Source organism: Corapipo altera, unplaced genomic scaffold, assembly GCF_003945725.1.
Source record: "Corapipo altera isolate COAL_440 unplaced genomic scaffold, ASM394572v1 327, whole genome shotgun sequence".
Taxonomy (NCBI): Eukaryota; Metazoa; Chordata; class Aves; order Passeriformes; family Pipridae; genus Corapipo; species Corapipo altera.
Window position 1 is genome coordinate 877,121 of NW_020885004.1, and position 13,506 is coordinate 890,626.

Consider the following 13,506-nt stretch of genomic DNA (forward strand, 5'->3'; position numbering starts at 1 on the left):
GCGTCCTGGCCAAGTGCTCCCACCCACGCCTGAATTCGCCCCCCCGCCCACAGGTGCTGTACACAGAGGTGTGCACACAGGCCTTTGCAATACTCCTCCCTCCCCACTCTCTTCTCATCCAGACCCACGGATCTTTCACCTCTCTCTGTGCCTGCGTGCCGTACATTTTTTGGCACAGCAGCAGTTCGTTTCACAGTGACAGGATTCGCCCTGGAACACACTGAGCCACTACTGTAGTTTTTTCTCTTCTGTGTAGTAGCCTTTCATGCAATTGCCGTTCTGATACACAGGACTGGCCCCCTTCCTTCTGCACCACACCACAGATTTGTAGACAACAAATCCTGTACCGGCCAGACACAACAAGAGGAGAGCCAAGATGTCCAGGCAGAAGTACTCATATAAGGAGAGGTCGTAGACAGCAGGGCGAAGATAGGGTGCCCCATCATGACGAAGGATGTACTCCAGCCAATACACTGTCCTATTGAGAGCATGCATCGGTCTGTCCAGGTGCAGAGCTGAGATGAGCTGGGCTGCTTTTCTGTAGCTGCAAGGGAAGAAGACAAGAAGTTAACCTTTTGACAGGAGCTTCATTTCTGAGAGTGATCCGAGATGTCTAGTGATGCTTTCAAGTCCCAAATAATACCTTCGGAGAAGGGAAAATTTCTTCCATTCTTCTTCTGAAAGCCACTCTGATGGCAATTGCTAGCCGTGGAAGCACAAGCCAGAGTGTATTTTATTTTGTGTTTTGTTAACAACACAGAGTTCAACTTGCAAGTACCTGTTCAGTGAGTTCATGTGTACTGTACTTTCTGAGGGGAATTTGCACACAAAACCTCACCCAGCATCAAGTAAAAGTTACACACTTGATGACTGGCCAAATCCTTCAAGGTACCAAGTTGCAACACCTCCTAATAGGTAAGAAATATAAAATATTAAAAAAAAAAACAAACAAGCTCTCAGGCAGCATTTCAAGCACTGGCAGTTGTACGTCCCATTAGAAAATGGGAGCCCTGTGCCACTCTGCTGCAGCAGCTCCAGGAAAGGGCAGAGTATCTGGCTGTCAGAACAAATAGATAGAGCATTACCGGCAGTCCCCTCTGTGTTTCTACAGAAAGCTGTTTGGACAAGACCAGGGAGACCCCAAGGTGAGTTGTGATCTCACTTTCCCTGATGACAGGCTGGCATCAAAAGAAGAAGAGGTCTGTGCCCAGCATCTCAGAAAGCTTTCTAAGAACATCACAGTCAGAATCAAACAGGACTAGATCACACTCTCTAACAGCAAATGCTGGAGTATCTCCTCCTGAACTGCATCTAAGCATTTCGAGGCACTAACACATCTGGCCAGCTGAGCAATGCCTGCAACTGTGCTTCGTCCAGAAGCCAGCACAGGCTGTGTAGGGGTCAACACAAAGGCACAACTGGTGTCTAAACACAGTCTGCACCAAGGAAGAGCTTGATGTTTCCAGATGCCTCACCTGGGGTCAGAGATGACTGTGATGACAGCCTGGTAAAGTTCCTCTTCTTTTACTCTGCTCCAGTCCATGAGGATACCCATGCCCTTTGCCTGCACTCTGGTCATGATGTCAAACTGGTCCCCATAGAAAGGAAATCCCACCACTGGCACACCATGATAAATTGCCTCAAATACACCATTCATCCCACAGTGGCTGACGAAGGCTTTCACATTGGGGTGGCCTGCAGGTAAAGAAACGGCAGCAGGTCAGTGCCTTCCATGTTGAAAGAGGGCTACCAGGGGCTACACACAGTGTTGATGTATGTTTAGGGAAAACCAGGCACGCTGAGCAGAGAGGATGCTACCCTTTGGGAACACACCTGGCTTTTGGCAGCCCAAAACTTGCTGAGTAGTGCCTGGAGGAAAAGGGAGATAGGAGCCAAGCAGCTTCAAGCAGGTGTTAGGTGAGGACCATGTTTTATACAGATCAGACTCACAAGAAACAACAGACTTAGACCCACAGAGGTCCTATTGTCCTTGTATGCCTCTGCTGTGGTTTGGGCTAAATTCCAGGGATGTTGCTAGCAGCACACACATACACAGAACCCAGCCTTACCTAGCAGGTCATTCTGGGGCAGCCAGCCCATCATCAGCGTATTCTCACCCAGGTTTCTTGGCTTCTGACCAAAGTATCTGTGGGAGGAGAGAGAGGAGGGGAAAACAAAGGGAAGAGAAACACACAGAGAACAATAATAGATTCAATCAGATCAAGAGATAGAAAGCAAATTCTATGTTTTGAAGTTAATCACCCCTCAACATTGGTTTTCATCCAACTCAAAAGGAATCCCATTCCCTCCTCACCTCCACACCACCCTTTGTGGGAGGCGAGCAAACGCGCCAGCCATCTTCTCCACCAAATCGCTTGGAAGAGCTCGGATCCCAATGCCAAAGGAGACAACAACTACACCTGCCTCTGCTGCTTCCACCCAGAGACGCAGACCCTGTGGGCAAAACACACACAGCTGCCTTGAAGTCTTGATGGAGAAAGGCCCTTCCCACTCTTGCTTCTGTCAGTAGAAAGCTGTCTACGGAGATGATGAAGCCAAATCCACCTGGAGCACAAAGCTACATGATTTTCACCAGGCAAGAACTCTAAACTCACTGTGATTTCTGCACCCAGCAAGGCAGAATTTACTTGAGCACCTGCTGATCTTTGGAGCTTCAGGGAGGTATCTAAAACTTGCATTTCATAGCATTACCCCCTGCGTGGGAGGCAACACAATTACCCTTTGACAAGAAAAGTTCTGAAAACATAGGGCACATAGAAAAATCTGAGCAGACAAGGAAATTGGAGTAAAAAGAGGGAGGCTATTTTCCCATCACCACTAAGACAGGAAACCAATATAACAGACAAAACATCACACAGTCAGGAACAACATCTTGCTGGAGATTCCCCACAAACTCTCCAATGTCAAAGGCTCCTGGAGGTGGCAGGTGGCTTTGCTATCTTGCCAGGAGACTTATACCCATCCTTGATAGCTACTTGCAAGCAGTAGATTTAGTTTTTGATCACTAGGCAGAGAGGTAGCTACAGATCCAGTAAAAACCACAGTTATGTGTCCTTCATTTAGAGGCTACCTGTAATGCTACATAAACAGATGTGTATCTGGAACAGAGTCTGTACTTTTTGCAACCAAGGCCAAAAGGCAGCAGGGAGAAGAAATCAGCTACCACATCTGCTGTGGAGAAAACATAGACTATTCCCTTTTATGTCAGGCTGGGCTGAGTCTGTTTCTCATTACGGATTCTGTCCTGCTTCAGGTTTCCCATGTATCCCAGTCAGCAGCATTTTAGGGAGGTTTAATAAAATCTCTTTGAATATGAATACTTCCTTGAAATAAGCATGTAGGAGAACGTGAACGGCAAAAAAAAAAAAAATCTTTGTTATTAAAAGAGAAAAATAAAGTGATTAATTCAGAATGTTAATAGCAGTTTATAGGTTAGGGGATCGTAGTACAGAAGAGTTACAAAGCACATTTTAGTGTTACTCTCTGGTGATATTTTTCCTTTGTTGCATGCTTCAGGGACTCGAGCCTATCTTTGCAGAAATGCTTAAAATGCCCTAAAACAATCCAAGAATCAAAAAGTTTACAACTGAGAGATTTTTGGTTTCCCCATTCTCTTGAGTTTCACATGCTTTGAGAAGTACAACCACTGAAACTGCTACAGAAGAGAAAGTGCTAATTTTACTTTTCTAAATAAAAGTACAATGACTCACAAAACAGATGATTATGTTGTCCATTATAATTGGACCTTAACATTTGACTTTCAGAAACAGCATTTAAGTTGCTTGGGAAACATGGTTGACCACCAAACATTCTCACTATCTCTCAAATACAAACCTGTATTTCACCATACCCTAGCTAGAAGAACTCAAAAATCATAGTGTTTCAAATAGGAGGAAATAAATACTTTAATTGCATAATGCTCCAGTTCAGATGAGACATTCTTTAAGCTACACCTAGACCTACAGAGGCCCTCTCTTCTGTTGGTTCCTGTAACCTGGACACGGACATGCCTACCTGCTAGCATGACAGCCACCACCTACTGCGGGGCTCTGCACTTATCTCCATAATTCTTTCCTTAGGCACCCTAGGATCTGTCCTGGAAGCTGTGAAGCCCATGAGTAATGCCCTAGCAAACTACTCCCTTCTTTATAAGGCAGGTATGTACGCAGGCAGATTGGACCAAACCAGTGTTTTGCAAGAGCTGTGACATAGAGCTCTCTGACACAGCTTTGGGAGCACCCTATCTGCCTTTCATTACCTGCATGCCATGCCACATGGAAAGGCTGATGTGCATACACGTCTGGAGAACTTCTTTTCTAAGGCACCTGATCTTACTTTTCCTTTTTAACTGAAAAATATTGGCATCAATTAAAGCTGCCATCAGAGATCCTAACAGGCCTTTAATAATTTGAAAGTTGAAACCTTGTCATCATTTCAGGCCCTTAGTCAGGAAACCAGGACAGCTTTGCTGCTCAAGTTTTATTATCTAAGTTTATTTCCCCCCAGTGTTTGTAAAAGTGGTAAGGCAAAAAGAGGAATGGCAGAGAGGTCCTGCTCTGTTCCAACACTGTCTTCAGGTGGAGGCTTTCAGAGCTCATCCCTCTGAATTTATTATTCACACTAGTGAAGTATAGGCCAGAGAAAGCCTCTGGGATGTCTGAGGAGTTTTCTCTTAGGGCTGAACCTTGAGAAAAAGGGGATGATGCCCCTCAGTTTAATACACTTCGGGATTCTGCATGGAATTTGATGAGGGAACAAGGACAGTTCTCCCCTATGCGTTCTTATGACTACAAGCTCAAGGGCAGAAATGCCCTGAGAGAAATAGGGTGAAGGAGGAAATTCTGGATTAACACATATCAGTGATGAAACAAGGAAGATTAACTGTTCTTCCCATTTCTGCTTCAGCATGGGAGCAAACAAACTACTCATAATCAAATACCAGGAGCAACACTTCCATCTTAGGAATTACACACACCATTTTACTTGGATGGTGAAGCCAAATCCCACTTCAGAGTGGACAACTTAATTCTACATCCTCCCTGCAGCCAGACAGTCTTCAGTGTTCTCTGTCTCCCTGATGCACCCACAAGCACCGAAACACAGCAGCTTTCCAGCCTCCTGGGACATTAGCACTTTTACAAGGTTCTTTAAAAGAAGATCTGTACTGAATAACTCCCTCAGTTGATGTGCAATCATAGCTCAAAGCTTTCCTGCACTTACCACTGGAAGGGGCTTTGCAGGCTCAGCGAGGATGCCCCCTGTGAAAATGACATGGGGGAGTGTCGGACGGGGAAAGTCTAACACCACATCATTACACAGGAAGAAAAGACTAGTTCCATGAACAAGGTCCAACATGGATGTCTTGGGCTCCACCCTATGCTTCTCCATGAGACGTTCAAACTTGGGCAGGATGACCAGCTTTGTAGCCACACGAGTGATCATGTAGACTAGAAGATTCCAAGTCCTACCAAAGAAGCCCATCCTGTCTGTCATCAGGGAATTGAATTCAGGGACATAGGCAATGGGGGAAGTGGCCCCAATCTCTGCTGGGAACCAGAAACCTGTGGAAATCACAGCATATTTGACATGTAGGATGTGAGCCAGGATAAATCCACACATCTCATTGGGGTCCACCAAGAGCAGGTCAAAGCGCTCACACTGGAGTTTCTGCAGAAGGGTAGAGTTTCCCAGCACTAGGTCACAGTTTTCCAGGTACTTCTCCAGAAAGGAAAACATCTCCAGAGAAGTCATCTTCCCTTGAAAGACACGCTTTATCTTCTCCTGCACCCAGTCATCTGCGTTCTCTGTGCTGAAGATGCCCCAGTACCTCTGCACACGGAAGGCAGGCAGATAGGTTTCCATGTCCCGACCTTCATGAAGGAGTAGCACAGGGTCATGGCCCCGATCAGTCAGTGCCTCTGCCACTCGCATGAAGACTCGCAAGTGGCTGTCAAAGACTATGGTGGGCATGATCAGCACCTTGGCACAGTGAGATGGCTCCAGAGTGAATGCAGTCACTAGAAAAAGAGCAGCGGGCCCCAGTAGCACCTTCATCATCTTCATCACTGCAAGGAGAGAAACATGCCATTATGTAGTATGAAATGCTCTGTCCTGCACTTGGGCAACTAACAGCTGTGATTACAGCTGCAAACCGGCAGCTCATTATCTGGGAGAGGAAAGCAGTCTGGAGTTCTTCACTGGGGAACATCCATCCACCCTGCCTTCCCCCGAAAAAAAAAAAAAAACACAAAAAAAAGCCCAACCAACAACTAAAGTTAGATATCCAGGTGTATGAAGAGAGTTTTCCAGAAAACCTCTTCTCTGTGCTCCTAAGACTCAAAAACTAGCAGACTGGCTTGCAGAGAGTTAGAGTGGCTGGAGAAGCTCTGCTGGGTCACAGCACCAGCAGGGACACTTGCTGCTTAGTCCCTGGTTACCGCTACAGAACCAGCTCAGCTGGATTTCATTTCTATTTCTGTCCAGCCAGAACAGCTGGTTCCCTCAGCCCTTGATGTCTGTGCAAACTCTCAGAAGGAGCTTGATGGGAATGCCAAGAGGTATGCTCTGGCTTTGGCCCTCACATGGCTGGCAAGGCACCCTGCTCAGCACAGACAGGGCAGGAGCAAATCCAGGTCACAGCAGGACCTGGTCAGAGGAACCACAATCCCTGAGAGCACAGCAGGGGTCTGGACAAAGAGCTGCTCCACTGTGGATCAGTCATGGGAGGCTCCAGGGAAAGGGCTAGAAGGAGAAAGCAGGCACCATGATACCCATCCACTGGAAAGAGGCAAACCCAGAAAGCAACCCCAGAGATAACATGCAATACCCGTGGCACACTGACGCCCCTTAGTCACGCTCCTAAAGCTGTCATCCCCTCCTCAGTTTGGTGAAACACCCAGCATTTCTGTTGTGTAAGGGATGTTGCTACATCACTGGAAGCGAACGCGCCTCACCCACACCTAACATTATTTTGGGAGAAGAATTACATGATAATTATTTGGGAATAGTCAGAAGCAGAGTCGTTTTCTGAGGACCCAGTTCAGACACGCTAGGAAGTGGGGGGGGGAAGGGGAAGATGTTACAGTGGGAACAATTAGAAGTGGATTTTGGATGGCCCTGCACACTAAGCCCTGGGGGGCCATCAGGGACATGGTAGAGTAGGATTTGGTACAAGATTTTCTGGCACAAGATCAAACTTCTCCAGGGGTGCTTGATCAATTAAGAGGTGGGAAAGGAAGTCACAGACAAGATCCTGCAAAATACAATCTTCAGATGACCCTCAGCAGCTGGGCTGTCTAGGCAAACTAAGCAGTAAAGGTGCAGACGTGGGAGAGTAAAAGTGCCCTATTCCTCCTCCATTGCTTTCCTGTCCCTTGTGAGGACAGGACATGGGAGAAAGAAACAGCAGCTGCTGATTGGGCCCCTCCCCTGTTTCAGAGGCAACTCTTATTAGTGCTTGGACTCCCACCCTTCCCACCCAGGGTCAACCGTGTGGCTGTGCCTGCAGGAGTGGTAAGAAACATGAGAAACACTAACAAATACCAAGGGGGTGGTTGGACCCACAGAGCAACAGCTCCAGGAGAATGGAGACAAAGGTGATGGGCTGGAGAGAAGAGAGCAAAAGCTCCGCAAGGAAAGTAAAGATCTGCCCAGCATCCTGCCTCCCTACCGGTGGGAACAGGCTGGCCTGTGACAAAGTGTTGGTCACAACAGAGCTACAGCCCACAAAACTGGTCCAATTCTTAGCTTACTTGAGAGGCCCAGAGGGAATTTATCTCTCTCAACGCCAGGGAAGGTAATGCATTTGGCTATGACATTGCGCAGCAGATCGAGAGCACATGCTGCTTCCAGGCAATGAGGGAAGAAAGGCAGCCATGTACTCCTGGTCTTCTCAAGGATGGCAGGGAGCTCAGGACAGAAGCGGGTATAGGCTTGTCCTGGGGCACCCCGTGGGTCATACACACACATAAGTATGCTGAGAAAAGTAGAAGAGGTTTTACATGTGGGATAGGGTGTTTTCTCATTGGGCAACAAGTAAAGGTGAAGAAATAGTGCAGGTGAAAGGAATAGTTATTCAAAGAAAAAAATTGTCACCCCTTTTCAGCAAGAACCATGTTCTGCCATGGACCTATGTGCCAGGCATTGCTGTGACCCTCAGCTCAGCCAGGACCCTCGGGGGGGCTACAAAAATCCAAATGTCAATCTCAGCCCTCAGGTCAGGGGCAGATGCTGACACAGCAAGACCTGCAAACTGCTCTTGGCAGCTTCATCCCTTCCAACATCAGGAGGAATCCCTGAAGGTGCTGGCTCAGGAACCTCTTCTCCTTGCCAGGCAACAAGGGAGGCTGTAAATCTTCCTAAGTGGCAAGAGGATGCCAGGGTGCAGGAAGAGACCTCTTTTCCTACCCCAGCTCAATACCACCAGAGACAATCTCTGTTCTGTCCATGACCAGAGAGGTATCCTGGCCACAGCTTCAGCCCTAGTGCTGTGCTGGATACACCAGGCACACCCCTGATTTTTAGTGCTCCTGGGATATAATGAAGGCATAGCTACCAGCACAAAAGGCAGTACTCTGCTCTCTGTCCCTTGTTCAGCAGCTAGTCACTGTTATGATCTCAGGCTGATAGCAAAGGGGAAAGAAGTCCCAGATCTAGACAAGGGCTAAATGGCCCAGATGAGGGAAGGCTCAAATTCCACCTGCTCACCTCCCTGCTTTACCTTACTGACACTGAACAACAAAACTGCTCCATGAGCTTTGCAGCAGGGTCCTCCAGCAAGGGCAGGTGCTGTGGTGGGTGGTGTGGTCAGTGCAGCACCATCCATAGCACAGAGCACTGGCTCAGCCCAGCTTTCTGGCTATGGGACCTCAGCTGCCTGCACCCACTGCGGGCTGCAGGCAGATAGTCTTCAACTGAAACCTTCCAAAAATCCGGCATTCTGTGGGGAGGTGAATTCACAACTTGTGCCTTGACAGAGGTGCAAAATCCAAATAAATGACAGATCCTACACTAGACCTGAGAGCAGAGTAGACAGAACCACCTCCTTGTTTGTGATCTGGAAGTCCTGGGCTAATGGCTAAATCACGTAAATATTGCAAAAATAACCCTGTCACTGCAAGGAGAAGGCTTGTAAAGACAGACCCTTCCCTATTTTCGTGAAAACGGTTGGTGGAGCCACACCAACTGGCTGATTTATGCAGAGCAATCCCCCTGACATCACCGTTAACACTGGCAGCCAGAGTCAGGCTTGAAGGGAACTGGCAGAAACGCCCGTGCCACAGAGGCTTTCAGTTCCACCGCTGCAGCACACACAGCAGAGCAGAGCAGAGCAGACACCTCAATAAGAGCAGAACCAGAGCCTGCTGCAGGGGGAAGTGAGACTGCCACTGCGGGCGGCAGCAGCATCCCCCCTGCTCCGCATACCTGGCTACACTCAGCTTTCAAAGCCATAGCAATGCATTGACGTCGAAATGGGAGGCAGCAGAAACAGAGCAGAGTGCAGCCCTCTGAAACCTCTTACCGGGCTGAAACTTGCCCCATGATTTTTCCCTGTTTAACATGTTTGACAGATTACGACTTTGGTATTGATGAAAAACTACGTCAATTAATTTAAGTGAAATAACTGAACAGCTACAGCTCTAATTTAATTCAGGTGCCTTTTATAAGGTTGAGGTACTAAAACCTCTGACAGCAAGCAGTCTAGGCAGAGAACTCCCCAAAGAAAGGGCAATGAATAGGTTCAAGCGCAAGGCCTCTGCGGTTTACATCTCTCCCTCTCAACAGTACTTTGTATTACCTTGTTCCTGCCTAGGACCTGGAAGCCCATATCCATGGGGCTGAATTATTTCCCCTCCTGCATCCTAGTCTCTATGCAGCTTTTGCCCATAGGAAGAAATGTTTTCACTGCAAACTTCTCAGGAGTTAACAAAGCAGCGGAATTCATTTAAAAGCAAAAGACAGCTTCCCTCAGAAGCTCAAAGCTCTTCCTGGAATAAGATACTAAAGTTTGCCTGTTCTGTTGAGTATGATCAGGAAAAACCAGGACCATCTGCTATCATCAAGTTGATGGCAGCCAACCCAGTTGTGGCTAATTTATGGAAGCCAAGACTCCGTGCAAGCAGGCAGGTATGCAGCTCTGAGAGCAGCTTTGTCACTGCAGGAAGATGTTGCACTACAAGCATGAGCTGCCCAGGGGAATCTTTAACAAAAACCTAAAAGATACAATACTGTGTGAAGTAAACTTAATAAAGCATAGCTTAAAGCAGAACAGTCTAACTATAAATCATATCCAACCCAGCGCTTGGTGACTTTCTAGGCTCTTGTTTTGGTTTATCATAGACTCCTGCTTCATCAGAATCACCTGGGTAAATAAAACTAACATTAAAACACTAATATTATCATTATAGTATACTAATATTAGTATTACATTTTACCAATATTAGTATTAATATTTTAGTATAGAAAAAAAATGAGCAAGAAAAAAAACCCTCCCTCTCAAATGTAAGCAACCCCTGGCAGGCTACAACTCTGAGTTTTTTAAAATATTGTTTGCACACAGAGTGAATAGTGCACAGGTGGTCTGTTCAAAACACCCCACCTTTTAAACATTTTTCTTTCCACATATTCATGGCAGCCCATTACAAATACAGAGAATGAAGAAAGTCCAGATCCCCAAAGGACCAAAGGGAACAACCACAGCAGTGATCAAGTCAGCATCAGAATAATCCATACTTTGCACCGCATTGGTGCTACTGCTGCCACAAAACAGCATCAGAAGTGCTCTGGCTCATCTGTTTTTGGATGTTCCAAATCAGTTCCAAACTCTTGGGACCTTGGACCATTTTCAACATCCTTCCTATTTCTTTAGAGTTATATGGAGAACAGGCAAGGTGGGAATCTGTGGGCTAGCAGGAGGCTGGCGTTCCATAGATCACTGCTAGGGAACTGCAGTATTAAAGGCAATACTGGTCCATAACAACTGAGAAAAAAAATAAAGCTCTATATCTCAGCTTGTTGCAGCACTTGAAACTACACACATCTTCAAGAACTTGACCTGGGGAATGGTGTCAAACACCACACATCTGCTTCCCCACTTAGCCTCTCATCATACATTAAATCTGTCTAGGTGGTGAGATTTCCCTCATTCCATATCCAGAGGCTTCCTGTTTGTCTTCTGAAAGGAACAGAGATGGTTTTTGACATCAGGGTGCCCTGCAATAGCAAGTTCTTCCGGATGACCTTTTCCTCTCACTTGCAACACAGCTGCAAGACCAGCAGCTGATACGACACTGTGCTCCTTGTGAGTGGTCTGAAGTCTGTAGCGTGGCAGCACATCAGAACATAATTTGTAATCCCTGGATGCAAGAGACAGAACAGCTTGGGGCCATATCCAAACAGTCAGATGAGCCATAGACCTCAAAGTGAGGGCACATGACAGTGCAGTGCACTTTTTGGTCTTAAGAAGGAGTTATGTCTGCACAGTCAAGTTGAAGAAGTTCTTCAGATTGCAGAGAAAACTGGAGAGATACAAGTGGACCAAAATTTAGAGAAACAGTAAAGAGAAGTGGGGAGGAAAAGTCTCCCTATTTACTGCCCTTTCATTTCAGATTCTTTCTGCAGAGAAGCACCATCTTAAAAGAAAAATTATTAAACACCCCAGAAGGTTGTGAAATCTTGTGTAGAAAGCACTGGGGACTGATAAAGTCCTGACAGACAAGTCTGATCACATTTGACAAAGCTATAGGAGAAGCTAGGGGTGAGTCTTATCTTCAATGAAACAATTGACGCCCTCATGTAAAAAAAAAAAAAAAAAAACCAACAGAAAAATCCCACAGCCAAAGCTTAGCGCTCCTTGGCTCTGAGCACGCCAGAGGAATGAGATCTGGCTGAGCTGCCATAAACAAAGGTTGAAGAGGGATGCATAGGAAGAGGAGGCAGAAAAGGAGAGGGAAGACATTCCTGAGATGCAATCTCCTAAGGGAAGATGAAGCAAGTTACACAAAAGCGCTCTGAACCTGCCGAGGCTCTGGCCCTACGCATTGAAGCAAACGCCTAACTCGCGCCCATCAGCTGCCTCTCTGAAGGGACCCAGCCTGCGCACAGGAGTACGGGCGAGCCGGGGCCAGGCTGGCAGCCGGGAATTCGGACCGCTTCCCTGTCCTCGTCCCCGGGCAGTGCTCGGGTACCTCTGCCATCAGCCCGGGAAGGGCAGCCCAGCCCCGCAGCGCTCACCCGGAGCAAGGCTGGCACCCAGCGCCCTCCGCTCACACCGAGCCCCCCGCCCGCACACCGCCGGCCCCGCCGCAGGGTGAAGGGCCCTCCCCGCACGGCAGCCGGGCACCACAGGGCGGCGGCGGGGCAGCGCCGCAGCTGCGGGGCCGAGAAGCCGCCCCGGTGGGACGGGGCGAGGAGTAGCGGCCGCAGCTCCTGCCGGGCCGGCTCCTCTCGGGCCGCCCGCCCCGGACCCTCCGCGCGGTGCCGGCACCCACCTGCAGCGAGTCCCGCTGGAGCGCGGCCCGACTGAGAGGCGCGGCGGCGCGGGAAGGGGAGGGAAGGAGGGAGGGATGCAGCCGCCGCCCGCCTGCCTTCCCCTTTCAGGCCGGCGGGCGCGGGCGGGGCCGGGCGGTGCAGCCCCGGCCCACGGGCCGCACCCTGGGCCGGGCCGAGCCGAGCCCGGCGTTGTGGCACGGAGTCAGGGCGAGCAAGGGGCCGGGGACACGGAGACCCGCACCTGCCGCCCCGGGAGCTCGAGCAGGCAGAGGGGCAGCGCCCGTCAGCTGCCACTTGTGCCCCCGGCCAGGCCAGTGCACCTAAGGGGTGTCAGAGCATCTCTCCAGTGACCTCTCCTGGACACCCCCGGGCCAGGACCCCCGTGAGAGGAGGGAGACAGGAACACCTTAGTCCGGACAGCAAAAGGGAAATGATGGTGCACAGGGGAATTGTGATGTGAGGGACAGTGTTCCAGGGCACCCATACAGGGACACACCAGGTGGGGAAGTCCTGTTGATCCAGTTCCAGCACTAACCACAGCTGAAACTTCACCAGTGTTGCACAGGGAAAAGAAAGTACTCCTCTACACCAGGACAGCAGCAGAGAGCAGGGATGTAGGTTAAGCCTGCCTAGCAGCTGCAAAATCTTGTGAAAGGAGCAGTTTTTCCCAGGAGTGTCAAGTGCATAACTTTGAAAGTCTCACAGAGCATTTCCCACCCCAGCCCTTGTTGCTCTTGCGTAGTCAGGTGCTGATCTCCAGCGAGGCTAATGACATTCTCTGCATCCTCTGCTGAAACTTCAGCTAGGGTTACACCTTCTCCTACAACATTATGTTCAAGGTGGAAGGCTGCGGCAAAGACTATTGGTTACAGAGCAACTGAGTGCCTGATGGACCTGGTGATTCATCCCAAATCTTTCCATAGAGGTACAGCACAAGGAGCAAAACTGAGCATTACAGCACTCAAGATCTCCACAAGGCCCTACCTATTAGCATGT

General features: G+C 48.7%; 1 protein-coding gene across 1 annotated transcript; it reads right to left on the reverse strand.

Moving 5' to 3' along the window:
* Positions 1-83: 83 nt before the first annotated feature.
* On the reverse strand, positions 84-12,600 carry LOC113958750 (2-hydroxyacylsphingosine 1-beta-galactosyltransferase-like). The gene is made up of 6 exons (XM_027667271.1): positions 12,510-12,600; positions 5,242-6,086; positions 2,315-2,454; positions 2,070-2,146; positions 1,476-1,695; positions 84-544 (listed from the first exon to the last, which is right to left on the reverse strand). Exons 2-6 carry the CDS (start codon positions 6,082-6,084, stop codon positions 229-231), a joined length of 1,596 nt encoding a protein of 531 aa, XP_027523072.1. The 5' UTR covers positions 6,085-6,086; positions 12,510-12,600; the 3' UTR covers positions 84-228.
* Positions 12,601-13,506: the final 906 nt, after the last annotated feature.